Here is a 26276-nt window from a genome sequence, read left to right on the forward strand (position 1 = left end):
AATTCCACATCTACTTGCCAAGTTCTTCCTTTACAGTCAATTACTATTTTCAGCAGTGCAGATATTCATTGCTGTATAGTATTCTTCTGAGATCTTTGCAACAGACAAAATTGAAAGGGCTCTCAAGATCTCTGAAAGCTTATTTCAGCTCAAGTTTACCAAAGCCTCTATAGCTCACTTTGCCAGTGAGAGCAGAAAGTTATAATGTTTCTTTTTTATTACCTTTTTTATTCTTTCATTTTTCCATTTAAGGCAAGTTTATCATCTTTATTCTGTCACACAGAGATAGGATTCTAAGAAAACCGGTGTATGCAATGATGAAAATATTTCCTATTGATTTTGTAATAGAGTTCTTATTCACATATAGTGGCACAGGTGACCTAGTTATGTGGTCAGAGGAGCTAATGGTGTTTACAGGTAATGTTTCTTATCCAAATGAAAATGTGTGTAAAAAAGTTAACAACTGTAGTGTGTTGGAAAAGGAAGATATGCATTAAGTGAATCTGCACACTTCAGCAAGATTGGAAGCTGCTGCCTATACTTCATATATGCTGTCATGAATTTGTGTCATTATAAAAACAGCAAGTGTTGGAAGAATTAATTGTATAGATGTGGTGTTATCTCTGGATTCTGTAGTGCTTGGTAGCCTATAAATGAAAAAGGTAAGTGATACTAATAGGGATGGACTGCCTCGATTCTATCTGTATGAAGAAATAAATATTTTTTCCCCAGGTAGTTTGATAATTGTCTATTATGAGCATCCTAAAAGTGTCTTTTAATAAAAGCACACGTTGGAGAGCATAACAGCAGACACAAAGCATTAGATTGTTCCATCAACCTCCCTACCGGCATATACTCAGTTCATACTGTCAGTTTTGTGTGCTAGTGGTGGTGACTGCCACCTGTCACTTGTAGGACTTGTACTGAGAGGATACCAGCAACAAAGATATTGGTTTTGTCTCTTTAACTAAAGTGAAGATTTACCTGAGATTAATTTTTCCCCCCTTTCATATCTATTTTCTAATGTCATAAACCAGAAGAATTCTGTAAGCCCTCAAAGAGACAAAAAGGGATTCAAGGAATGTTGGTGTTCTTGTGGAGGCTTTACTGCTTTTTTATTTTCATTTATTTTTCTTAAAGTAACACTGCCTATTTAGGAACTGCATTTCCCTAGGAGAAGTAGGGAATTATGCACCAACTCAGAACTTTCTATATGCTTTGTATGATTTTTATAGGTGTTATACTCATTACACATGGTGCTTTACGAGGCTGTATTCAGGTACCCTCTCTATATTTGAAAATCTCTATAATGAGATTACAAAATTCTGCAAGGTTATATATATGACTAGGAGTGATAATATCATTTCAAGCATCTGCATTTATTCTTAAAACACAGCATGATCAAAAGCAGCTAAACTCTGGAAGATTTGGATATAAGGCATACATAACTTTCTAGGCAATATCTTGTAAGGATATACATTCATGCTCCTAGATCAACTCCCCCCTCCTAAACTAAAAGACATGACAGCACATCAAATCTGCAAGAACTCTTTTTTTTTTTTTTTTTTTTTCAGGAGACATTGCTTGAATCTGTCTCCATCATAGGACTTTATGAGGCAGAAATCTTGAATATGAATTCTGGATTTTTAAGGATTTTTTTCTGGATGAACACTTGGATCCAAGAGGCTTTACTTGTGCATTGAAACAGACCTTGGTGGTCACTGAGGTTCTACACAGCTCCTAGAGAGTCCTAAAACAGTTTTGAGTACAGCTCTGCAGTCTTGAGTAGCAGTCTTAAACTCTTCAGCATAACTAACAAACTGCAAGGCTTGGTAGAGTAGCATGGGATCTTTGGAGAAAGGACATTGTGCAGACACAAGCATATTACTAACTTGGTAGTTTATGTGTTAGTTAAACAATGTTTTATTTTCATTTTACTGACCTTCTCTGGAGAGAGTCTTTTTGAAGGCACAAACATAATTGTTGATGATCTCAACAGAAGTAATAGAGTGAAGTTGTATAGCTTCTCTTTTTAGAAACAAAGATAATAAACATACACTTTTTTCTTTCCTTTTAGTATGTCCTACAGAGATCTAATGGGGAAAAAGATGCTGTCTGTTTTTGTGTCCGTTTATGTTTTACAGCAGATCAAATGCCCAGAATGAATTATCTTAGTTTCTTTCCACTTAACCTCAGAAAATTCTTTAGAACAAAAATCTGTGGTTGTTTTTGTTTTTTTAAATGCCTGGGCTAGTTTTGGAAGTGCCTAAATATGTCTGAAATCATATAGTGGGTTTTGTTAGCCCCTAAACTGAAAGGGCCAGAACAATGCTTTCACATAGATGGTAGGTGCTTAGCAGATTCAAAAATGAGATTGTTACGAGATCAAAAGATACATACATACATAATTTAAATATTTTCCCAGCTGTAAGGTCACTTCCCTATTTTTTGTCTTCAAAGACACATTTTGAAATACAACTAGGGCCAGGTTCAAGTACCTTTAGAGGGAGTGTGTTTCTTGTTCTTCAAAGCATCCTCAGCATTGTTTTTCCCCAAAGACAGGTACACAGTGTGAACAGCAAGTAGACATTATAATTTTATTACTACATTTGATATATGCATTAATTCTAAGATTTTTTTTGAGATTTCACAGATATCTAGTAGTAATATTAAGAATATTTTGAGTGTTTCTTGTATTTCAACAGGCTCTTGAGGTGCAAGAAAGTTGTCATATAATTAAATGAATTACATTTGAGAGTCAGAACGTATTATTGAGATGATATCCAAGGCATTTTAGTATGTTCATGGCAGTGTTGTGGCAACATTTAAATGAAGCCTGTTATGTCTCACTGCCTTGCCTGTTCTGTTCAGAAGTTGCCAGACCGTATCAACTCTGCTTAGAACCTTTCAGTGATGGCCACTGAGAAGTCATGATTGCAGGAGCTAGAATCAATGACAGCAGCTGTTGTTTAAGTCAGGCAACCTACTGTATTTTTAATTAAAATTTTCTGATATCTAATCCTCTCTGTCTGACTCTTTCCACTGTCACGAAGCTTAATATATCTTTCTCTTAGCATTTTCTTAACTGTAGCTTGAATATTTTAATAGCTTTCTTTTAATGCTATCTTGTGTAAGCAAGCTGAGAAAATGAATTTGTGGCGTTTTGGCTTCCTTATTTTGTAAAAATAACACAAGAAAGATATTTTGCTGTTAACTGAACTACAAGCACAAAACAAAGAAACTGCTTTTTACGATATATAAATAAGTTTAGCTTTTGTTTTCTGAAAAGTCCAACAGAATGACATGCAAGAAAAAATCTACATTTTTTGCTTTCAAAATGGTTAGATGCTATATTGAGAAAATTCATGTGCACTACTTTGCTATAAAATTCTACTGAAGACATTCATTTTTATGATGGTTCACCTAGATATATTGGCAGCAAGCTGACATTGATACATTCTTGGGCTTGCCTGGATACCGTGGGTTAACATAATAAGAAACAACAGAACAACTCAGATGCTTTTACCTTTTGCCTTCACTTGAATTTGTGTCAATTGTCAGAACATGAGTTGTCCTGGTATCAAAGAAAAAAAGAAGAAATTCATGCTTTTGGTAGTGAGAACTTTATCTTAAATATCTGAATGAGAGGTGGAATTTGGTTTTGTGTATTTATGTGTACGAACGTATATATTTGTTAAAGTGTGACAGTAGAGCCAGTTAAGCCACTGGCTGAAAATCTGCTTTATTCAGGTTTTGGTGTTCAGTTTGGTTAAGCATTGTTTAAGACTAGGCCCTGAGTCAAAAACAATTATAATAAGTCCTCATGGAAAAATGCAGTATTTCTAATGCTCACAGGATCCTGGTATGTTAAAGAAATTTGAGTGTTTCAGTGCCCTCTTTGGATTTCAGCTGTGCTTGTTCAATGCATCTGCATCAGGACTGTTGAGCCACTGTGAGTACATCATTGCAGTACTAACTTCTTTCAGGCTTCCCCTTTGCTCCATGAAGAGGCTGAATAAGGCAAATTGTTTTGTTTGCAAGTTTTGCAACATGATGGACAACAGATAAAACCTAAGAAAAAATGCATTCTGTTGGACATTGTAAAGAACAACTTCAGCAAAATCATGAGATTCCTTATCTGATAGACATGCAGTAAGAATAATTTAACTTCATGTGCAATCGGATACTTTTGTTAATATTCTCATTGTTTTGCTATAATGAGGCTTTAAAAATGTTAGAGACTGAAAATACAGATTAAAACTTCTTCCTCTCCCTTCTTTTTACCATTATTCGATCTTTTCACCCCCACCCCGCCCCTCCTCTTTTTTTTTTCCTCTTTCCTTCTCTTGCTTGCTGTCAGGAAAATCTGCCTTTGAAGGGACAATTCTGTACAGAGTGGCACCGGCAAAGATTGACAGCTACAGACGCTATAACAGTGAGTGTGTTTCAAAATCAACAAGCAATAGCTTTAGTCCTGAGTACGTGTTTGGTTTCCCTACACTGCTACTCACTTATGGCTACTTTAATTGTGTACATTTGTCTGTAAGCTAAAGTCAGTTTGCTGCTGATGAGCTGCCTAACCTTAATGCAATGGGAATGCACTCGGTTCTTCTGTGCATGTGTATGTTACATGTCCATATAATGTACGTGTGTAGCTCACAACAGATTGTGAATTATATGGGATATTTGGGTTTGCTATGGATTGGAATAAAGGCTATTTAGTCTTATCATTTTTGCCACCTGAAACATGAAATGGTAATTCATGGTAATGGAATTGGTAATAATCACAAGTCTTTGAATTAAAACTCCATCTGCTCTACAAATAAAGTTCTCATTATGATTGCTAAATTCATTAAATACGCTGTGCCTTTATTAAGAACAACGTGTTTTTGTTTTGTTTTAATTTACTGCATGCTCCTCTTTTGGCATTCCGTCTTCGACAGCTATTACTCACAGCATTTTGGTTGATAGATTTGTTCTGCCAAGGAAGTAGGTAAAAGATGCAAAGATACTTCCATCTCGTGTTCAGGTTTTTGCCTTCTGCATTTTGGAAGCATGAAACATATGCTGCTTTTCATATGCTTTTACTACTCTGTTAATACAGAAGAAGAGAGGATGGTGATAATCAGATGCAAGACTGAGGAAGTGAGGAAGATGGAAATCTGTCCTTCTACCTGCTTCCTCATCCAGAAATCTAGCAGAAGGAGATCCTAGTGAGTCACATTCAGTGTGACTGAGTACAAAGCATTCAGTCCTGCCCTCCGGTGCACAGGATGTTGTGCTAACTTTGGCATCTATTTTCATCACAGACAGCTTTCTGTTCAGATTATCCAAGCTGTACTGCCCTTCCTCTTTTTTTTTTTTTTTTGAGTGGGAGCGTTTGCTCTCCTCCCTCTGTGGAATTCTGTTTTATGCATATTCACAGCAAAGGGTAAAACAGTTGAAGTAGTCTTCTATGCTGATAAGTTTCACTGTATGTTGTTTTTTGAAGAAAAACAGGAGTTTCATATTCTATCTACCAGAACTCCCCTATTTTCTGCAACCCTTCTCAATCTTCAAACCAAGCTCTTCCTCTGAGTGAAGCAGACTCTGATTGGTGGCCCTCACATTGTTTTTTTTGCTGCATCTCATCTTACAGTCTTCTTAATTGCCTCATTCAACAAGCATGCTTCTTGCAAGGTTTTAGACCGTCATGTTCTCAAATCCCCTCTGTTTTTGAGAAGATACCTACCTACCTGATAAAGATCAGAAGGAACTACAGAGTGAATCTCCAGTGTGTTTGACTTCTGATTTCAAAATCTAGCTTCAGATCAAATGCTAGCTCTGACTTTGGAGCTCTGATTTCATGTCATTAATCTTTCTCTGGACAGTGTTGCCCTAACATTGCCTTCCAGAGCTTTCTAGAAACCTACTGTCTGTGCCCAACCCTTCTTCATTTGCAGTCCAATGGCCTTTCCTCTTTTCTCCAGTTATGTAGGGTTAGCCTAAGCAAAATCAAGAAGAATTCAATCACCTTTCCTGTTGTGCTAGAAATGCACTGCATTTTGTTCTTGATAACAGTACTGCCCATGATCTATGCCACGTTGCCCAAAATAAATCTTATCAAACATTTTGAAGCATGCATGGCTGGATAGGAATCTGCAGGTATTCTTGTTAACTATTTGCAAGACAGGTTAACCAGTAGGTTGCCTTATGTTGCCCTGGACAAACCCGTTTATGAACTTTGTTTTCCAAGCTGACCAAAGATGTCTTGTTTAATACTACTTCCCTTGGCACTTGATTGCAAGTTTTTTCATGCTGCTGAGGTAAATTGCTTTCTCAGTAAAACTGCATCTTGGAAGGGCAGAAGTCCAGCTACATTTGTGCTCCGTTTGTTGCTTTCTGGATTAGAACTGGGACTGAAATGGATAGTAACCAAAATCAGGTCATCTGGGACAGTTTTAAACAAAGCAAGTGTTGGCATCTCTACTTATACAGATTTTATCTCCTAAACTAACATGCAAAAAGGATGTTTCATTATTCTTCCTATTGCATCTATTGGCAGCTCTCCTCCTGCATATTCATTTTCTGTTGAGGGAGCGGCCAGCTATTTCTGTTTTTTATCTTATCTATGGGCCTTATTTTTAGGCAAATGCCCACATACTTATTATGTCTCCAGTGAAAATCATTTGGAGACATTTATAGGGTTGTTTTCATTTAGGAATGCCATTTTAAAACAACCCACGGGTTTCTGATTGCTCCATAAGTTAAGCTTAAGTCAGTACACAGCTTTGGATGACTTATGCCCAAGGGGTGCTTTGATTCGCTGTATTGCATTGCATGAAGCGTTGCTCAACTTCTGAATCAAGCTTAGAGCTTTCACTTTACACACATATGCCTAGTGCTAAAATAATTTATTTTGAAAGCTATTTTGCAAGAAATTTTGTTTCTTAACCAAGGCCTGGAATAGCTAAATGCTGTTGAATTAGTTTGTAGCTGCTTCTAGAGATATTTTCCCTGAAATATGCAAGAATGTCTCCTGCATAAGCAGCTGGCGTTGCCTTCACAAGCTGACATGGCTTTTTTCATCATTAGGATGCCAAGCCCCACTCAGCGGTAGCTCTAACTCCTTTGGCATTCTGCTCATTAACCTGCTGTCAGAAATTTTTTGCTGCTGCTTACGCTGGATGAACACACAACAACGAATTACTTGTAGTTTTATTGATCGCAGCCCCTCTTCTCTCATCCAAGAGCTTTCTGCCGTTCCACAAAAAAAGCTTCTTAGATTTCTAAGGGATTTTATTTTTACTGGTTTAATTTTTCTTTCTTCCTTCACTTTCTTTTCCTTTGAAAATGCGACAGCTCAGGAACAAGGCAGATTCAGTGCCTGGTTTGACAAATATTTGCCTCTCTTTCCATACACATGGACCCACAATGCTGTCAGTAATAGATATTAGATATAACGGAAGAAGATGAGACAGGATCGTTGAAACAGAAGTATTCGTGAGTAAATCTTAATTGTGTTTTCTATTGCTCGACTACGTTTGTTTTTTTCCTACTTCTTGAGGAACGGTGACTGGCCAGAGTTCAGAGAAATCAATATGGTTGATATAATTATGACGTTATTAACTCCATTTAAAAGTGGCTGATTGTGAGCAGTGTTAAACAAGAACTAGAATGTGCATTTTAAGAGCTCTGAAGAGAATACAGTTAAAATTTTTAATTTGACTTCTAACTTCATGAACTTCTCTTAAATGCACAGTTGCTACAATGAAAAATAACATCTGGGAAAGTACAATATTAAAAAAATTGGTGAGGGAAAAACTTTTGATTAAGAAATTTCTTCCTGTTTTCTGGAGAAAAATGTATGGATTCCAAGAAACTGGGGTTGGTGGGTAGAACAGTTATGTTGACTGGGGTGAAAGTAAATCATTTTAAAGATTCAGACTCCCATCAGCAAGTGATTTTCCATAAGTCTCACAAAAGACCACTTTTTGTTGAGTGTCAGGCAAAGAATTCTTTTGGTGTGTTTGCTTATCTGTTCTTTTACATGCAATAACTTGTTCCTTACTTGGTGAGACCGAGTGTGATGGAAAAACAAATGTTCCAAAATGAAGAATGCGATAGTACAGCTGTAAATCTTCTGAATGAATGATTATTTCTGTTTGCTTTTATGGTCCTTGGGGAAATGGCTGGGGATGAGGTGAAGCCACCAATTTCTGTATTGATGGCTTGTGTTTGTGCTGCAGAAGATGCTTGCACTGCATTGCCCATAATGCATGCTGCTACGTGGTGCAGGGCACTGCTCCCCTTGTCCCTGCATGATTAATTGTGAAAGCATAAAAATCTGGGGCTGTTTGTTACGTGGCAAGAACTGTTGTGCTAAGAAAAATGAATGTGCTGAAAGGAAATGACTGAATGTTTGGGTTACTAGGTTACATTTCTTCAAAGAGTGTAACTGAGAGCAAATAATTACTAATATTGAGATAGTCTGCACCAGCCATTTGTACGTGTAGAAGGGCCGCTGTGAAGGTAATGCCTTCTATTTTATGATTTGGCCCATGATGTCAGAGTGGATGGTGGTGGTACAGCAGTAGAGGTTGAATCTTCCCACCAATATCCCATTACGTTTTGTAGAATCATAGAATCATGGAATCCTTAGAGCTGGAAGAGACATTTAGAGGCCATCTAGTCTGCAGTGAACATCCACAGCTAGATCAGATTGCCCAGGGCCTGATCCAGCCTGGCCTTGAAAGTCTCCAGAAATGGGACATCAACTACATCTCTGGGCAACCTGTTCCAGTGCCTCACCACCCTCACTGTAAAATACTTTTTCCGTATATATATTCCATTTCCCCTTGTTCTATCACCACAGACGGTGCTAAAGAGCCCGTCCCTTTCTTTCCTGTAGCTCCTCTTTAGATACCGAAAGGCTGCTATCAGGTCATCTGTGAGCCTTCACTTGTCCAGGCTGAACAGCCCCAGCTCCCTCAGCTTGTCCTCGTAGGAGAGGGTTCTGTCCCTTGGGTCATTTTTGTGGCCCTCCCCAGGATGAGATCCAACAGGTCTATGTCTATGTTTTGTTGCTTTGTGGCAGTAGACACAATGCTGTCTGACATGGAAGTGTGGATGAAGCAAAACTAGTAGAATTGAGTTCCTCCATGCAGAAAAAATTGCACCAGTTGACATTCATCGATGCATGCTGAACATTTATGGAGACCAACAGTGGATGTGAGCACAATGAGGGGTGGGTGGCACATTTCATCAATGGTGACAGCATCAGTGGGTCACCTTTACTGGTGCAGGTTGCTATGAGTACAGCATGCAGGCTCTTGTTCATTGTTGATGAAAATACATGGCTAACAGCGATGACTGTGTTGAAAGGTAATGTTTTGGAGCTGAGAATTTGCTCTATCAAATATTGTTATGGTGCTGTTTGTTGTTTCCATGGAAATAAATAGGAGGCATTACTTTCGGTGTGACCTGTGTTAAAATCACGCTTGGTTATGAAGTAAAAATTTTTATTTAGCAACATGGAATTTATTAACCTGTAATTATGGAGGAGCGTCACAGCTTTGTTCTATGATCACTTTTAAAATCACATTTCCTTTTCTGTTTTTGCTTTTCTTAACTGACACTACATAATGTTGTTAGAGATGGTTTCAACAAAGTACTGGACTTTTATGGACAGCAAGCTGAAGAGAAATGCCTGATAGGCTTTATTTGTGTGGTCTCCTTTGCTTCTGTGTGAAGAAAGGGAAGAAAGATGCTTCCGGTCTCATTTGCTGTGGTTACCCTGTATAGCTTCATCTTCTTGATCATTCAGATTGGTCACTCAGTAGCTTCACACTACCATTCTCTAAATAGAAGGAAAGAACACATTTCCCCTTGCCTTCCTTTCCTTCCATAAAAGGCAGAAAACCCAGTAAGTTTCATTTACACACTTCTTTACTGTATTAAACACAGTTGACAATGTTTCTCTCTGACTGCCAGACAAAATCAGGAGATTCTTTGCGTAGTCTCAGGTGTGTGTCTGTGAACAGCTGACCTTTATGCGGCATAACAGAGCTGGTCTAAGAGCTCAGAGAGCCAAAGCATCATTGGCTCACACTCGGCACAGTTGTCTTTTCCCCAGTGCTATAGGATGTCTGTAGACAGAACAGTCCAGAAAACAGAACAAAAATTAAATTCATAAATAATACCTTAAAATAGAAAGCTCTGTAGAACTCACAATGTATTGCATTTTTTCCTGCCTTTTTAAGTCATTTTAAAACAATCCTTTTCCTGCTTTGAATGGAGTTAATTTTATCGCAGCTGTTTATTTTTGTTTTAACAGCTTTAGTTTACACAGCCCTTTATCAAATCTCTTTCTGGTTTAGAATCTTGGTTTGATGCCAGCACAGCTCTGTGGACGTTGGTGAATTAAGCCTGATGTTGTGGTCGCTTTTTAATCCCTGTTTAGAGCTACTCTGTTTTGGTACATTTCAGAATGTTGCTCTTGAAGAGCCTGTAACTGGCAGTGTGGTATGTTTGAAATGTCTTGAGAAAGCTAATATCTCTTATATGCCCATAGAGGAAAAATGTGTGTGAAGTGTGAAATGCTTTCAGACAGTGTTGTGAGAATTTAATCTTCATGAATACTAAATTATCTCACATTTGTGAGAAGCACGAAGCAACAGAGAATCTCAGAGCTCTGGATGTTTTTAAATAGCTTTATGCCAGGAGACCCTTGTCTAGTTCCAGCCAACAGTTGAGAGCAGCTGATTCCTGGGAATTTTAACTTGGTGATGTGACCCTTGTGCAGGTTTTGGGGAGCTCGCTGAGATGTGAGTTCTGCATTGCGGTGCTACGTTGTTTAGACAATGATAAATAGGAGCATCTGTGTTTATAGAGGCAGAAATGAGAAGTGACACCCAAAAAAGACTTACCTGCCTCCTGAGAAACTACGAAGATCTGGAAAAGTTTCATGCTATTAGAACTGGGGGGGATGGCAAGCATGTTAGTGTACTAACACCGCATTGCTGTTATATTCTTAGCTTCTCAGCCATCCAAATGCTGACAGAGAGTTGACAGCTTTCTAGAAAATTTGCTGTTTAGTCAGGCCTCTGGCTACTTTTTTTAATGTAGCTTTTATCTGGTTCTGAAGTATGTGAAGTCCTGAGGAAACTGTCTTCTCAGTTCAGTTCTCTGCAGAGCTGTTTGCAATAGTGGCGAAAAAAGCCATTAAGAGCTGAAGGAAAAAAAGAGTGTATTGGAGAAACAACATCAGGCATTTCTTCCCTATGTAGGCAGGGATGGGGATGTGAAGACTGTTTTGCTTAGAATAGGAAAAGAGACTAGTAGGGTTATAGAGAAAATAGTCCGAGTAGCCACTTCTACCAGTCACAGATGAGTGACAGTCTTAGAGTCTCTTGAATCCCTTTCTTTAAATTATTATTATTATTTTTTTTTTAAGAGACTGGAAGGGATATGTGTTGTGGAGTAAAAACAAGTAGCCTTTAGAAGGCGAGAAAAGCCTTGAATTCAATTTTGCTTCTCACTCCAAATTGGAAGAATGGGGTAACTTATCTCAGGAACCTTGAGAAGAATTAAGGTAAAGAGAGGATTCCCTCAGCATGTCTTTAAGAGAAAGAGCATGTTAGATTATTTCCTGCATTGTTTCTTCATGTGACTAGGGAGGTTTGCATTTTATTTAATATATTTTCAATTTTTACTGTGTATAGGCCTTCTTTGCTGTCACCTCTTCTTTCCCTCAGCCACAAAGTGATAAGAACAAGAACAGACTAGTTCTTGGAAAAGCCAGAGCCTTTATTCTTCATTTACTTATTCATTTATTTATTTAAAGTCCATGGGGCTTCTCTATTTGTGTGAATCAAAAAGTAATAAATGATGTCATTGTCCCAGTTCATGAGGAAGTATTATTTTAACTTTGAAGAAGGCTGTCTCTGTATCTGACCACTTAAATACAGGTTGAACAGATATCACTTCAAGTCCATTCTATCCTCCTAAAAATTATATTATCTACTGTGTAACTTTTATTATTGGGACTGTGAATGGAGACAAAGCTCATTGAGAATGAAATGACTCAAGGATTATCATCAATTATTATCACAGATGAGTGATGCTAAGAAAGTCTGCTATAAGCCTGAGGTGTGTTATCTCATCATGAAAGAATGCTAACAGAAGATACCATAATGAAAAACAAATGTGACCCATAAACAAAAGCCTAATTTTGTCTGAGACCCTTGAGGTTTCTAATTTCTCTTTCATGCAGGCTTCAAAGAACTGAAAGTCCATATGACACCTGTTGAGTAACTCCCATAATTACTTCAATATTTTATTTCCATCTGCAGGCCAAGGTCTGGGTCTAGGTTTATGTCTTCTCCCAAAATTAGTGATGCAGAAAACCTATTTTCAATAATTTTGAAGAAATGTTTTCCATTAAGGGAGTGACTAAGAGAGGTCATGTGTCTTATCAGTTAAAACCCAGTTAGTTACTTGTGGAAGTACTCTGCACTGCTGCTTTTGTCCACTGAAGAGTTTTATATTTTTTTAGTTAGGAAATCTTGGCAAGGATGAAAGAGGGAACCTTTGCCAGAGGATAATTTTCCTATCCCAGACTGAAGAAGATCTTTTGTTCAGCAGATAGAGGATGATCATTGTGAATTTTGTGTTTGAAAGGGTTACTCTCAGAAATATTACTCATTTTCCTGCTTCTGTCACTGCCCAAGTGACAACAAGGGTCAGAAATAAGAAAAAGATAGTGACTTTGCTGTGTTGCCTGAAGAAATTTATATCTATCAGGCTTAATTAGTGTAACCCTGCACTTCCGAGCACTTCTGCTCAGAATGTGGTGGAATGGCTCTGTGGCAGTTAGGACTCCATCACTATGGCCACCACAGTGCAGAGCTGGATTGCAGTATATGCTTGTTTTCTTTTTCTTTTTTTTTTTTATTGTTAACCTTCACGAGCCTGAAAGAGAGAATTCAGCAGAATTTACCTTACTGATGGCATTTACTTTACTGATGGCTATTTAACTTCTATGATAAAACTGTGAAATCAGCTTTGAAGTGTTTGCCCAGGCCTGTCATGGGAAGATAAAAAAGTCCAAGCAAAGAAATTGAAACTCCAGCACATTTTTAAAAAGAGAGCTGTATTACTGTTGTTATTATTATTAAGAATTCTTTTAAGTCCAATCCTGGATAGTTCATAGAACAAATAACTTGTACAGTACTATCTAAATCAAATGTTATATATATATATATATTCAACAAGTAAATACAACAGCTGTGCAAGAGGCCAGAGAGCCAAAGCATCTTTAGCCTTTTTGTTTGTTTCTAAATGCGAACTTTCTCTGATTCTGCATTCATGTTTTGGATATAGAAAATCTCAGAACAGAACAGTATATGATAATTTTTCTGCTTAGCATTCTTGCTAAAATTCCTGTCCTAACACACAACTCTTGAATTCTCCTTGCAGCACCATGCTGTTTAAACTAATTTTAACATGTAAGCTCCTTGCTTCCTTGATTGTGAATTTGTGCCTTTAGGCCTCAGGACTTGTTAAGGATTCTGTGCTTCATCAGAGAAACATAAAGTAGACCTAGAAGAAGAATGTGTTTTACTGGCTAGTTATCTTCCTTAATAGTGAATTGCCAGGAATACAAGTCTTCCTGAAAGTAAGTCACTGCTCACCAGAAAGACAGAAAGTTCTTGCACAGAGACCAATGAAACCAAAAGCTGTGAGCTAAGCCCCAGAAAATCACTAGGTAGATTAGCAATTTAGTAGCATAAACTGATGTGTTTTTCCTGGAAACATATTTAAGTCAATCTGCGGTGTAGGAAGGAAGGTTTAAGTGATTTCTGGAGACTGTTTCAATTGGAGGAAACTTCAGTGGGTTACTTCTGCTGCCAGTTACTGCTTGACGTGACTGCACCATCCTGTAAAGGACTGAGATGTCACCATATTGGATCTATGGCCTCTGCTGTTCAAACAGCGGAAATTTTCAGATAAGCACAGATAAATTTTCCTATTCACTGGGAGAAGTAATGCAAATCAGTATGTCAGTTTTGATTTATTATATTCCTAGAGGATTGTGTGCATGGGTGCTTTTCTTATGAGGCTGTCTGTGCTGCAAAAAGATTTAATGCTCAGCAGGGAACATATTATGCAGCTTATTTGATTGCAAATTTGTTTAAACAGCTTTCAGCTTTATATTTCCCTGTTAGGTAATGTAACTTTAGATACCAGTTGCATAATTGGCCTGATATGAGTCATACAGATTTAAGGTACAGTACTCCTGGTCTGACTGACTGTTGGTGTTAAGTGGTTTATAAAATAGCTGCCCTAGAACTGATTTTAACTTTCATTTATTGAATTATCTTGCAAATAATCTGTGTATAAGGAAGAAGGATTACCTTGATATTCTAGGAATGACTGCCTTCATGAATGAACTTCTGATGCTGAAGTGTGCATGTTTTGTGAATTGGTATAAGCTCTAACTAGTACACCAGTGTGACAAACTGAAGTGCTTTTTAAAACTCCAAAATGAGCGCATGGCACAGAGAACTTCTCTACTTTGGTTCTCATTGTTTGTTTTCCTTGAGAGCTTGGAGGGAGGGCCCTGATCACAATCTCGTTTGAAAACAGACATTTTTGCACCTAATATTCAATCTTTTATCCCTCTTAGGTCTGAAAGATACTACAGGCTCTGAGAGTGATGGTGGTGACTCTGGCAGCACAAAATCAGAAGGAGCCAATGGAGGCACGACAATCCAACCCAAAAAAGTCAAGGGTGTTGGCTTTGGAGATATCTTCAAAGACAAACCTATAAAGCTACGGCCAAGGTCAATAGAAGTTGAAAATGACTTTCTCCCAGTAGATAAGGTATGTATCATTTCTTAATTCTCTCTTTGGTGTTGCTTTAAAAAAGCTTCCATCCTTAAATTCAAAATTCTGCCATGGGCAAGAACTCTGTGGTCATTACTCCTTAATCTTTCTGTGGACTACTTTCTGTTCTTCTTCTTTTGCCATACACAAGAAGGTGAGTTCCAGTGACGCTAACTGCCTGCGAGAACTGTTAACTTTGCTTATGGATTTATTCCTCTGATTGTTCTTCTGTCTAATAAGAGTGCTTAGAAAAAAATAAATATATATATATATTAGTTTAGACAAGAAGATTGGAGAGGCTTGTGCTTTTTCAGATTTGCAATTACTTCATTGTAATAAAAAATAATTGCCAGTTGTTACATAAACTAAGCAGGAAATACAGTCATTGGCTTTCTAAACAGGATATTTTGGAGAATGGCTAAATACCTCAATTTAGAACCAGTTTGTTAATTTAAAAGGTGCTTTTAAAATCTCCTAATCTTTATCTAAAGGAGATAATAAAAGGGAAAATATATTTTTTAAGGTTTATTCTACATGCCATAAAAAGGAAGTCCTGAGATTAACACTTGTTTTCATTCTCTGACGGATTGAAACAGGCTATCTTTATAGAGAATGGTTTTTGTTCTCTAGCCTCAAAAACTATCACTACATAAACCAGAAATAAAAAGAGACTAGAAATCAAAATGAGATATTTCTAATAATGAGGGAAGGTGCTGTTGTTTTTTTCTTTTTCAGAATAAATGCATTTATCATTTCAAAGTGTATTCATTAGGGAAATAAAGCAAGAAAATCACATTCTTTCCTAATTAAGTAATAATACAAACAACAAAAAAAAAACCACTTAGCAGCTCCTTTCTTGAAGTGAACAACTGGATTGACATAAAGGTACTAATATCCTGAGAAGTGTTCAGAGGTTTGGACAGCCTGGAATTCTGCTATAGTTACATGATGCATTTTGTTAGGAGGTATGATGATTTTAAGAAACTCTTAGGCAAGTACTGTTGTTCCCTGGTGCTGCAGTCTCTCACATTCTGCCCTGTGCTTGTTCATTTGCCTGTAGAACCAGATGCTTCAGGAATTATATCTTTTAGCCTTAAAGCTTCTGGGTTTTAACCTAGATAACGTAAGTAACCTAGTTTATAGTACAGCTCCTTTCCCCAGTTCCCTTCTGAGTTATAGTGGTACAGCAGAAAGGGAGGTCAAGCAGAAGCACGGTTGAAACTTCTGAAGTTAGTAACATTACAGGATAACTGGTAAATATTTTACAGTAGACTGCAATTTGAATTCTATATAGTGAAGAGCCTGGATAATCTAAGGGAAAAACCTTGAATGTATTTCCATTGCTGACTTCTTCAAAGCCTGGCAGTTCTCTACTAACTCTGTGTTTCTAGGCAGACTTACTAACTCCTGCACAGGGCTCGTTAATGTGAATAAGCAGAAGCAGCCAAGCTATGTTTAAAAGGCACCTTATCAAAGACCACCTGGGACACAAGACAGCAGTAGGCCAGGCCTGGCAGTGCTCATAGAGTACTAGCTAAGGAGCCTTCTCCTGCCAGATTCAGGGATAGAGGTGGAGTGGCAATGAGTTCAACTCTGCATGAAGCCATTGTTGTGTCTTTTTTCAGTGTGTTTATTTGTGACCCTGGTAATCTCCAGTGGTTAAAGTGAGAATGGGCTTTATGAGAGTTTTGTGAGGACACTGAAAAAATTTTTCAGGAGAACACACAAACTCAGTAACAGATTTCTTTTTTAATTTCTTTTTTTTTTTTTTTAACCTCTTTTTGGGATATGTTTGTTTTCATAATTAGATGACTGCCTGAGATCTTGTTCATACAAGTCTCATATAAGGAAAGTTCCTCTTTTGTATACGATGCGCTTGAAAGCAGATGGACTTCATATTACTACATACTTGGCCATACTTAATCCTTTTCTCTGGACTCAGGACAAAAAGTTTTGCAGCTACATATTTTAATATTTTTATTTCTGTAGCATTCTATTTTAATAATGCGTGACATGAGTTTTAAGTTCTTAATTTCCTTCTTGTAGCTATGTAAAGGAAATTTGCAGACAATCTCCTAAGATAAACACATTCAGAATTTACATGCTAATGGTATTTATTATTGATATGCAACAGAAATATTCACTTATAAAGTGACTGTAGACAGAACTCAGGTGTTGCTCAAAATCTAATTCTCTCAAGTCAGATAAAGGCAGAACAGAACTTTCAAATGATAAGGCTCTGTTTATGCCACATGAATTATTTCTTGTGTCTGCACTACCTACGTGGTAGTAATAGTAAATGTGAACTAATTAAAATAAATTATGTGCCCCTTAAACTCTGGACTCCATTGTTATAGTATGAAGTGCTCACAAAATACAAAGTTCACTGAAGGGAAATTGCTCTGCTTTATTATAATGGGAAATAGTGCCTTTGTTTCTCCCAGGGCCAGATAAGCTGTGTAAGTCTATAGGTTCATTGCCCAGCCAGAAATTGAACCTAGAGTATTCAGAAAATTTCTGATTTTTTTCGTCCTACGTGTAGGCATTCCTTCCTATGTCTTTAAATTTCTCCTAAAGTTGGCATGGCTAGTGGAAAATAATATCTTCATCTTTGTAAGCACAATTGGTTATTCGTATTCAAGTATGTAGATAAGTAAAAGAAAGATGTTGCTGTTGTTCTTCTTTTTCCTGGGTAGAGTCAGGTTGGTTAATCTTTGAACTGGGTTGTTGAGAGGCTTGAGAACTGTTTCTTTGTGTACTCAGAGCATCAACATCTGATTCATTGACAAAATACTAGATTCTAACTGTGAAATATAAACTTCCCTAAATACTTTTCTTCTGGCTGCAAGAAATTGCTCCCTTGTCACTTCAGTGTTCTTTGCTATTTAATGATTGCTAAGAGAGAGAATCCCACCTTGTTTATAGCACCAAGAGAGGTCATATTTAGCACAAGAGCTCTGCATACGGGGGTCAAAAATGTGATTCATGATGCAGAGTTTTGAATGTAGTGTTTAAAGGGATTTTTGTCCTGGTATGTATCTTGCTCATTTGCAAGAAGTAGCCTCAGTTTTCCAATAACTTTAATCTCTATAAGAGTCAGAAACAACACTTTTCTCAATTTCTTCATTTTTTCAAATTTTCTGGAGTTTGAAGATCTTCACATTCTTTGTGGTGGTTCTTCTCTATATTATTTTTGATGGAACATTTTGTATGTCTGTAGTGATGCTCTAACCTTTTTGATTTGAAATATTTCCTAACAACTGTTGAATTTTTTAAGAATCGAGAAATTATAGTAAGGATTGTATAATGTGGGATTATTTATAACAAGGTAACTCCCATAGAAGGTGTCAGTTCCATTTACAGAATAAATGTCTTGGTCTCATTTTGTTGGCATTATTACATTCTGTTCTGTCATGTTTTTCTATGTTATGAACCATAAGTTTAGATCATTTTTCATACTAGAGTGATATGAATTATTGTTGTGTTAAGTTGGGAAGGCTTTTACACAAATATTGGCAGGAGTATGAGGACAGAAAGGATTGCTGCCAGCAGAGCAGGAAGAGATTCCATTACGCCTTGCTGTAAATCATCAGTCAGGTTGTTGTGCTCCGAGTGTTAGCCCAGTGCTAACAACACAGAACAGAGTGACCCTTGTCTTTTAGGGTCATCAGTAAACTCTCTAAGGACAAAATTTAGGAATTTAGGAAGCCCACTGATTTTATTGGTGTGCAGAATTCATTTCTTAGTTGTTCTTTGTTCTAAAAATCACAAACACGTTATCCTAGGGAAATTAATCATGCCTTTGTGGTAGTTTAACACGAGCCATCAAAACTGTTCTTCCGTGTTTTTACAGAATCAAACACTTTTGCTGTGTAGGTTTCTTTTCTGTTTGCATTGATGAATCAACCACTGGCTGTATTTGTTTTCCAGTCAAAGTAGAATCAGATTCCTGAGGCTTGGCTCTGTCAAATTCCCATTAATGATAGGTGTAAGTGAGTTAATTGACTGTGCTACATATAACTGAAACTGTAGTTTGCTGACCTGAATTTCTGAAAGAAGTACAGTGTGCTTATAGGCATGTTGTGTCTCCTTAGAAAAGGTAGTATTACATTACACTATATTAAAGTTAAAACATTAAAGTCTTATAGACAAATAAAAGCTCACATTTCCTCTTTCTGCTTGTGCAACTCCAAGACATTTACACAAGTGTTTATTTACTTCTTTTTTTTCTTCTTTATTTTGTAGTAGATTGTCTAAAACTTGTATTTGTAGGTTGCACTTTCTTCCAGTATGTTCTATATATGCTACCATTGTTCCAATAAGCTATCACATTTTCCTCTCCTGTATCTAAAAATAAATCCCTAGAAGTATAGGAAAATTAATTCAACCGATACATTCCTCTGTCTGAGTTAACTGTGTCAGGTTGGTTAGTGAGCTGAAATCTTGGCTGAAAAAACTAGAAGCCAAAATAGGTGAATGTAAATTAAGAAGTCTTTTTTTTTTTTATCTTTCTCTGAAAACTGTCCTTGCTTATGAAGAGACTATTGAGAGAATCTCTTGCATTTTTCATTTGAGATATATTCATGTCATATTCATATTGCCTTTTCTTTGGTTTAGATCTCCATAGTGAGCTAGCATGGGTGAATTTGAGTATAGCTGGATTTCATTAGCAGCATTCAGTGAGGTCACATTAGTGATTGCCAGAACTGAATGTAAATTATATTTAACCAGCAAACTGGGCAATATTGCAGCCACCGTCATGTCGTAATATAAAGGGGAGGCTGTCGTGGCTCTAGATCCAGCAATTAGTTAACTGCTCATTAGGGATCCTTCTCACAGCAAGACACTACCTAGCAATTTTTATTTCTGCATGTATTTAGTATACTGAGGAGAGGGGAAATAGAGAAGAAATAATGAAAGTAGACACAACAGCTAGAAGGGCTAGGAACTGATGCCAATTATTGAATCTACCTGTCCTCTGTGATAAGACAGAAAGCTGTAAATTCAGGGTGCCTGTAAGACCTGGGTTTCTATTTTGAGGCCGGGACCTAAGGACTCAGAGTCTGTGTCTGTGATAGTGAGGTTTTTTTGGACACATTTTTCCCACACCTGCTATTTCAATTCCTGCCTTGCTGCTTGTGCAAAACATTTCTACCTTCAACTTTCAGTTGTCACTTAAAAATGAAAGGTTTGAGAGACGCAAGTTGGAGGCCTTGCTCGGCCTATGTTGTGCCTGATCTCAGGGCTACAAGGCTTGCACCTGCTGCATGTGCTGGTCTCAAAGGTGTGGAAGCCAGTGGTCAAAATCCTGAGATAATTAAAAAATGAATGTGAGCGATGGCACCCATACCTAATATGAACACTAGTAAAAACTCCTGCTGAAGCAGAGAATGTGCAGTGTGAATATTAAGTGTGTGTAGCAGTTTGCATTTGAAAGCACAGGTTTCTGGCGTTCGTTTATTTGGAAACAGCCATCGAAGATGGCAGCAGTCACAGCAAGCATCAGCAGCGTGTCATACTGTGTGTAGGAATAGGGGAAGCATTTCAGCTGTGTGAGCAGTGTTTGTGTTGAGCTTTGAAGTTGCTGTCTGTGTAGTTTGGCACCCCTGCCCTAACCACTTAGTTCAGTGACATCTTGTGAGCCACAAGGTGAGAAGGCCCCAGCCTCTCTGGCAGCTGGCCCAAGAGTTCAGCTGCCCACAGCCAGATCTTGTTCCTCCACCAGCAGTGTGACCCCTCATTCTGTGAGCTCTGTGTGGAAGCATGGTTTGTGTTTATTTCATTATGCAGAAATAACAAAGGGAAAATGATGTTTGTGGAGCACTGTGGATGGTATACTTAAGCTCTTTGGAATATCGTTAGCCTTCTGGGAGTAGACAATTCAATAAGCAATAAGAAGGGAGGGTAGGTGGCCAGTTCTTGAACTGAGGGGTAGTCGGAAAGCAACATGCCTCTTGAGGAAGCTGACTGTGACAGTACTCGGTACAAGAGAATGGAAAAGGAAATGGAAAATTGTGTATAAAGAGAAGAACCAATCTGATAACACTGGCTGGCAGTGAGTCTCTGCTGAGTCACCAAACTATGATACTTGAGTGAATAGTGTCTCCTGGCCTTCTGTACATACATGCCTGGCATTTCTGGGCTAGCTTAGCTTTTGTGCTTTCTCACATTGGTTTGGAGAATGTTCAGACTGCTCAACAGAGTTACCAGATACTGGTGGCAGAGTTCAGCTTTCCCACCAGTCTGCAACAGCAGTTTTTGGCAGCAGAAGTTAGCTACGCAGTATTTTGTGCTTCTTGTGACTTTTTAAAGAATTTGTTTTAAATAAAGCATCTTCTGGGCCCTAGATTAATGCAAGATAGCTGTTGTCTGTGCCACAAAACTGCAGTGGCCTTTAGTCATAAAGGATTTGTCCGTATGTAATGAACGCATCCAGCATATGCATGAAAACTGTTTTCAACTTATAGTCTAACTTGAGTAGCAGCTAAAAATAGAAGCAGAGTAGTATTAAAGTATTGCTAGTACTGGAAGTTGCTCCTAAAGCTGACACAGAGATTATGTTCTGTTCTCCCAGGGAGAGTTCTGGGCTTCTGCCAGAGGGAGCTCCCTTAGAGGCGCTGGCAGGCAGCACTTCTGATTTTTCAGGAATGGTTTTGATTAGGAAATCTTAGGATTCTCTGGGAAAACAGGATGCATACGTTTAAGCTGTTGCAATTCTGTTTCGTAATAGGGACAGAGTATATGCATTCTACATTGCTGTGAACACAATTGTATGCTGATGACCAGCAGTTTCCTAAATCACAGGAAAGGTCTCATTTTCCATTAAATCTTATCGTTCCCAAGCTTTATATTCCCACAGACTTTTCAAAAGAAGAATCATTAAAAAAAAAGCCTCCAAAAACCAACAAAGCCACTGTGATTTAATAGTTTAAAACAAAGCTGTTTTGCTGAGGTCCAGAGATATTTGATGGAGACGAAGCCTGAATTTCAGCTTCAGTACAGAGAAAATGTTTAAGAAAGTAATGATACTGACATGCAGCTGTTGGGCTTCAGTTTACAGATTGAACTGTCTAATAAGAATTCTAAAATCTACCCAAGTAAAATCTAGCTGATCCAAATTGGTACAAAACATTTCAATATGTCTAATCAAGACTTCAGGGATAAATAATTTTATAAACAGTGTCATCATATTTCTAGGTAAAATGAAGTTGTTTTCTTGCTTCCCATGGCTTGTGTATGATAAAGTAACTTTGATTTTTAATTGCTGCATCTGAGTAGTTAAGCTTTTAAACTTTGATATTTAATCTTATTAGCACTCATGTACTTTAAATGTTAAAGAACAAATACTGCAAAAAAAAAAAAAGAAATAACCAATCAGAATATGCAAATTATGTAACTGACATCCATGTTTGCTGAGATATTGAAAATATTTATGAATGTGTACCAGATTGTCTATAACCTGTAACATTATTGAAAGTAAAATACATACACTCATCTTTTGCTGTCTATTTAGACTCATTAGTTTGTGGATTTTTGCTTAAATGGTTTTCTTTTTTAATTTTCACTATTTTTAAAAGGTCATACTTGATCATGCAGCTTATATTTACTTACATTTGATTAAAAAATATATATACAGAAATATATATGTATCTTAAAAATGTATTGTGGATTATTCTTCTCTCTAAACATAAATATCTTTTTTTGTGTGTCTTCTTGAACTGATAATGATGTATTGTAATACAACTTTAATTTGTAATTGGAAAACAGATAACTTCAGGAGGTGGCTTAATGGCTCATGAGGCATTCAGACTTTTCTGAGTCCTTTCTGAATCTGTTTTGCAGCACAGCGCTGACATATAGGGTGCACTGCAAGAGATGTTGCCTTTCCTGTAACCAATCATCTTGGTCTTTTCCTATCTTTAAAATATCCTGCTTTTTTTTTTTTTCTTTTTTTTTTTTTTTTTTTTTCCAGAGATGTGTATTTGCAGTGGTAGTTCTACTCAGGTAATTTTAATTTGCTTTCAGTTTAATCCAATCCTCTCAACCAGGTTAGGATCAAATGCACATATCAAATCCCCAGAGGATGTCTGATTTTTTTTTTTTTTCTTTTTAAAAGACATCTTGTAGAGAAAGTTGTATATCCAGCCTAAGTTCTAATACTTCTCTATAGTAACAGATTATACTATATATATCCCAGCTCTACAAATTACTTTTTTTTTTCTTGTTCTTTTTTTGTGAGCACCATATTAAACAATTTAATGGCCTCCTCTTGAAAATCTACATACTGTCACAGATTATCATCTCCATCCTTTTGTTTTATCTATTCACTGTATGAGTACAGTGGCTTTTTCCTTGTCCCAGAGTTGTTTTGGCACTCCCATTATACTGTCATTTTAGAGAATGGGTGTGTGTTTATGGAATATGTAGAGCGTATGTATGTTTGCACATTGCAGACGTGCTGGTTTATAAATGCATTAACATTTTCTGAAGGTTATTGAATGGTTTTTAAGGTAAAAAGGAAGCATGAGTGCGTAGTATGTTGTGGCTTGCTTAAATATAAATATTTAATTTCTTCCAAATTATTTGAGCAGCTCATGATGTGGTTGGTATTCTTCCCTGCCCTTTTACATTCATTTTAGGTTTGAATGCTTGTGAGGAGGAAGTCTTAAGGACTTAAAAGATTTTCATGGAACAGAGCATAATTTGAATGATGTTTCAGTTTCTTGATCATCTTCCTTTAAAAGACAGTGCCTGTCAGAAAAGCCTAAATATGATTTCAACCATTCCCTGCTCCTTCCTCCCCCCAATATAGAGAAACATGTACATTCAGAATTTGTCAGAAGCTCACTTTCCTGTAGTTATTTGCAAGACTTATTTTCTGGACTGTTCACAAGAAGTCCATACATCCTCTTTTCATGTTACCTTTCCCAGCTATCAGTCTCATGAAGCCAGGAGAGGAAACTTCTAACTCAAGTGTGAGCAGAGGTAGGAAAAGCTCCAGATTTCCTGTGAAATAAACAAGTGGAACCTTTGTTTCCCTGGGATGGCTTGAAGAGTGAGTCAGTGCTAGGGCTGGGCTCCCACCCTTGCTGGGCTGAGCTCATGCAAGGAAGGGGCAGGACTCCAGTGCTCTTCTTGGACACTCTGAGCTGCTGAAAGGCAGCTGGGCTTCACAATGGGAGAGGAGGTATTTCTTTTACAATTAGTTGGGTGTTTTGTTTTTTTTTCTGTCACCATTTAAAGCTCTTTTGTAATATATATATTCTGAAAGCACAGAATTTAACTCCATTGTGGTTCTGCACAGTTTGTAGATGCTGATGCTGGGTAGGTAAAAAAAAGAAAGAAAAAGAGTACTGGGGATCCTGAAGTCCATTTCTGTTACAGAGGAAGGTATTCAAATAGGGGGTTACTTCTGTGTGAAAATGAATTCTGTCCTGGCTCTGTTTAGCTTTAGTTTTTTTCCTTTTGGACTGTTTAGCCGTTAAGCTGCACAGATGGTTTTTTTTTATTTATTTCTATGTGATTTCATTTCAGTTTTCTTACTCTAAAGAGTAATCTAACTTTGCAATTAAGCAAGAATAGTTACACAGTCTTTAAGATATGTTGTTCTTTCAAATATTTACTTACTAAACAAAAATTATCCCCCCTCCCTCCTTTTTCCTTTCCTTCCCCAGTGTTCTAATAAAACCACTTCTTTTTGGCAGAAGGAAAGAGGAGGAGCTTTACTAATTCCTCTTCTGTGTGAGATGACACTTAGGGTCTTTTGTATGAATGATGAAAACCAATACAAATTATTCTGAAGCAAATCTTACAGGATAATAACATCTACATAGAAATTATCCCTTCCTTCAAGGAAAACTGGAGTCAACTGATGTTTGTAAAATCTTATAGAAAGCTGAAGGGAGAGACACCAAGTAAATTGCCCAACTATTTGCAGATTCTTTGGGGACTCTCGGTAGAAGCATTCTCTTTGTTTAACAACTCAAGTCAGTAAAGAGCATACAGGAATGAAGCTACAGTTTTTCTGAGTTGTTTCTCTTAACAGTGTTCCGTGTGTCTTTCTTTCTTTTGCCTTAAGAAAAGGAGGAAAAGAGGAGTGTTAAAGAATTACAGAGCAGTCAGACACACCGGGGGATTGAAAGTCTGTAAGGCAATTTCTAAATTGCCTTTTTGTCTTCTTTTTTGCATGTTTCTATATTAAGTCAGTGACATTTGATCTCTATAAAATAGTTCTTAAATACTATGAATATATTATTCATGTTATTATTCATTATTGAGCTTATATTATTAAAGTGAGTTGACTAAGCACTTCCTAGAAACTTCTCAGTAAAACTCAGGGAGGGGGTGATTGGGCTCAGCTCCTGCAGGGAAGTCTCCTGGCAGCACTGCTGTGTAGCCAAGAGCACTGCATTGCTGCCTGGATTCTGCTGGGTGCTGGGCTACTTGCCATTCACTGGCCACCCAAAGAGCAGGAGACCTCCATGCATCCAGCTGACAGCTTCTTTAGAAGCAGTCTCTGTACCTAAAGCACTTGCTGAAAAGAAAAGCTAAAACATATAATATTAGTCATTTTTCACTCGCGTTTCAAGTTGTTGAGCTATATTCAAAGGAAAATAGTTGAAATTCCAGTCTGTTGAAAGAGAACTGAATGGTGATGCTCACGCATTTTGCTTTGTCACTTGGTTCTCTGTATTTTTCTCTGCAAGAACTAAAATAATGCTGTGTCCCTGCTTAGCCTGGATAATTTTTGCAGTTGCAGTTGATACAAGGTAGGAAAAAGAAAGAAGGAAGGAAAGGAAAAATAATCTGAAAAGAACTGTATTGTGAAAATGGCAGAGATATTTGCATGATATGTGTGATGTTTTGTTGGTTTTTTAGTTGAATCTGAAAAATATGGTTGAATAGCTGCTCATCAATTTGGTGTCAGTGTTGTAACTTTCACAGAAGAGCAAAGTAATATTGTTGCTGCTTTTAAAAGAAAGATGCCAAAGAAGAGCCATTCACCGATTTTTTTTCTTAGACTTTTTTTTTTAAGAAATGCAAGTAGCTCAGCTGCTTCCCTACTGCTGCATGAGGAAGTGTAGATCTGTGTAGCAGTTGTAAGGTTCATTAATTTTTGTAAAAGGGAAGGTTTCATAACAGCAGTTTCTGTGCTGATGGTACAATCTGGATCGTGCTGGTTATCAGCTGCAATCTAGACAGGCTGGTCTCCTGGGAGAGTGCGAAGGGATTTCATTCACTAAGTGCAGCCCGACTGCAGGATTCTTCCCAAAGGAGACAGAAATTAATTGTGATTTGCAACCTGCAAATGGTAAAATTCCTGACAAGGGATGCCGGGGGACATTTTACATTTGCATGAACCACAGTCAGTAAAAAGGAAACATAAAAAATTAAATAAAGCACCGAAG

General features: G+C 37.4%; 1 protein-coding gene across 8 annotated transcripts in view; it reads left to right on the forward strand.

Moving 5' to 3' along the window:
- The window catches only part of SH3KBP1 (SH3 domain containing kinase binding protein 1), a 219633-nt gene that overhangs the window by 125620 nt on the left and 67737 nt on the right, over window positions 1–26276 (forward strand). For 5 of the 8 annotated variants that reach the window (XM_031599336.2, XM_031599335.2, XM_090124763.1 and 2 more), the window contains one exon: window positions 14669–14865. In XM_031599336.2, the coding sequence (XP_031455196.1) occupies window positions 14669–14865 (197 nt within the window). Of the gene's footprint in view, window positions 1–4360; window positions 4436–14668; window positions 14866–22846; window positions 24056–26276 lie in introns of those variants that run through there. The other 3 variants (XM_090124787.1, XM_090124780.1, XM_090124784.1) reach the window with 2 other exon arrangements.

The sequence above is a fragment of the Phasianus colchicus genome, chromosome 1 (genome assembly GCF_987193195.1).
Source record: "Phasianus colchicus chromosome 1, bPhaCol1.hap1.1, whole genome shotgun sequence".
Lineage (NCBI taxonomy): Eukaryota > Metazoa > Chordata > Aves > Galliformes > Phasianidae > Phasianus > Phasianus colchicus.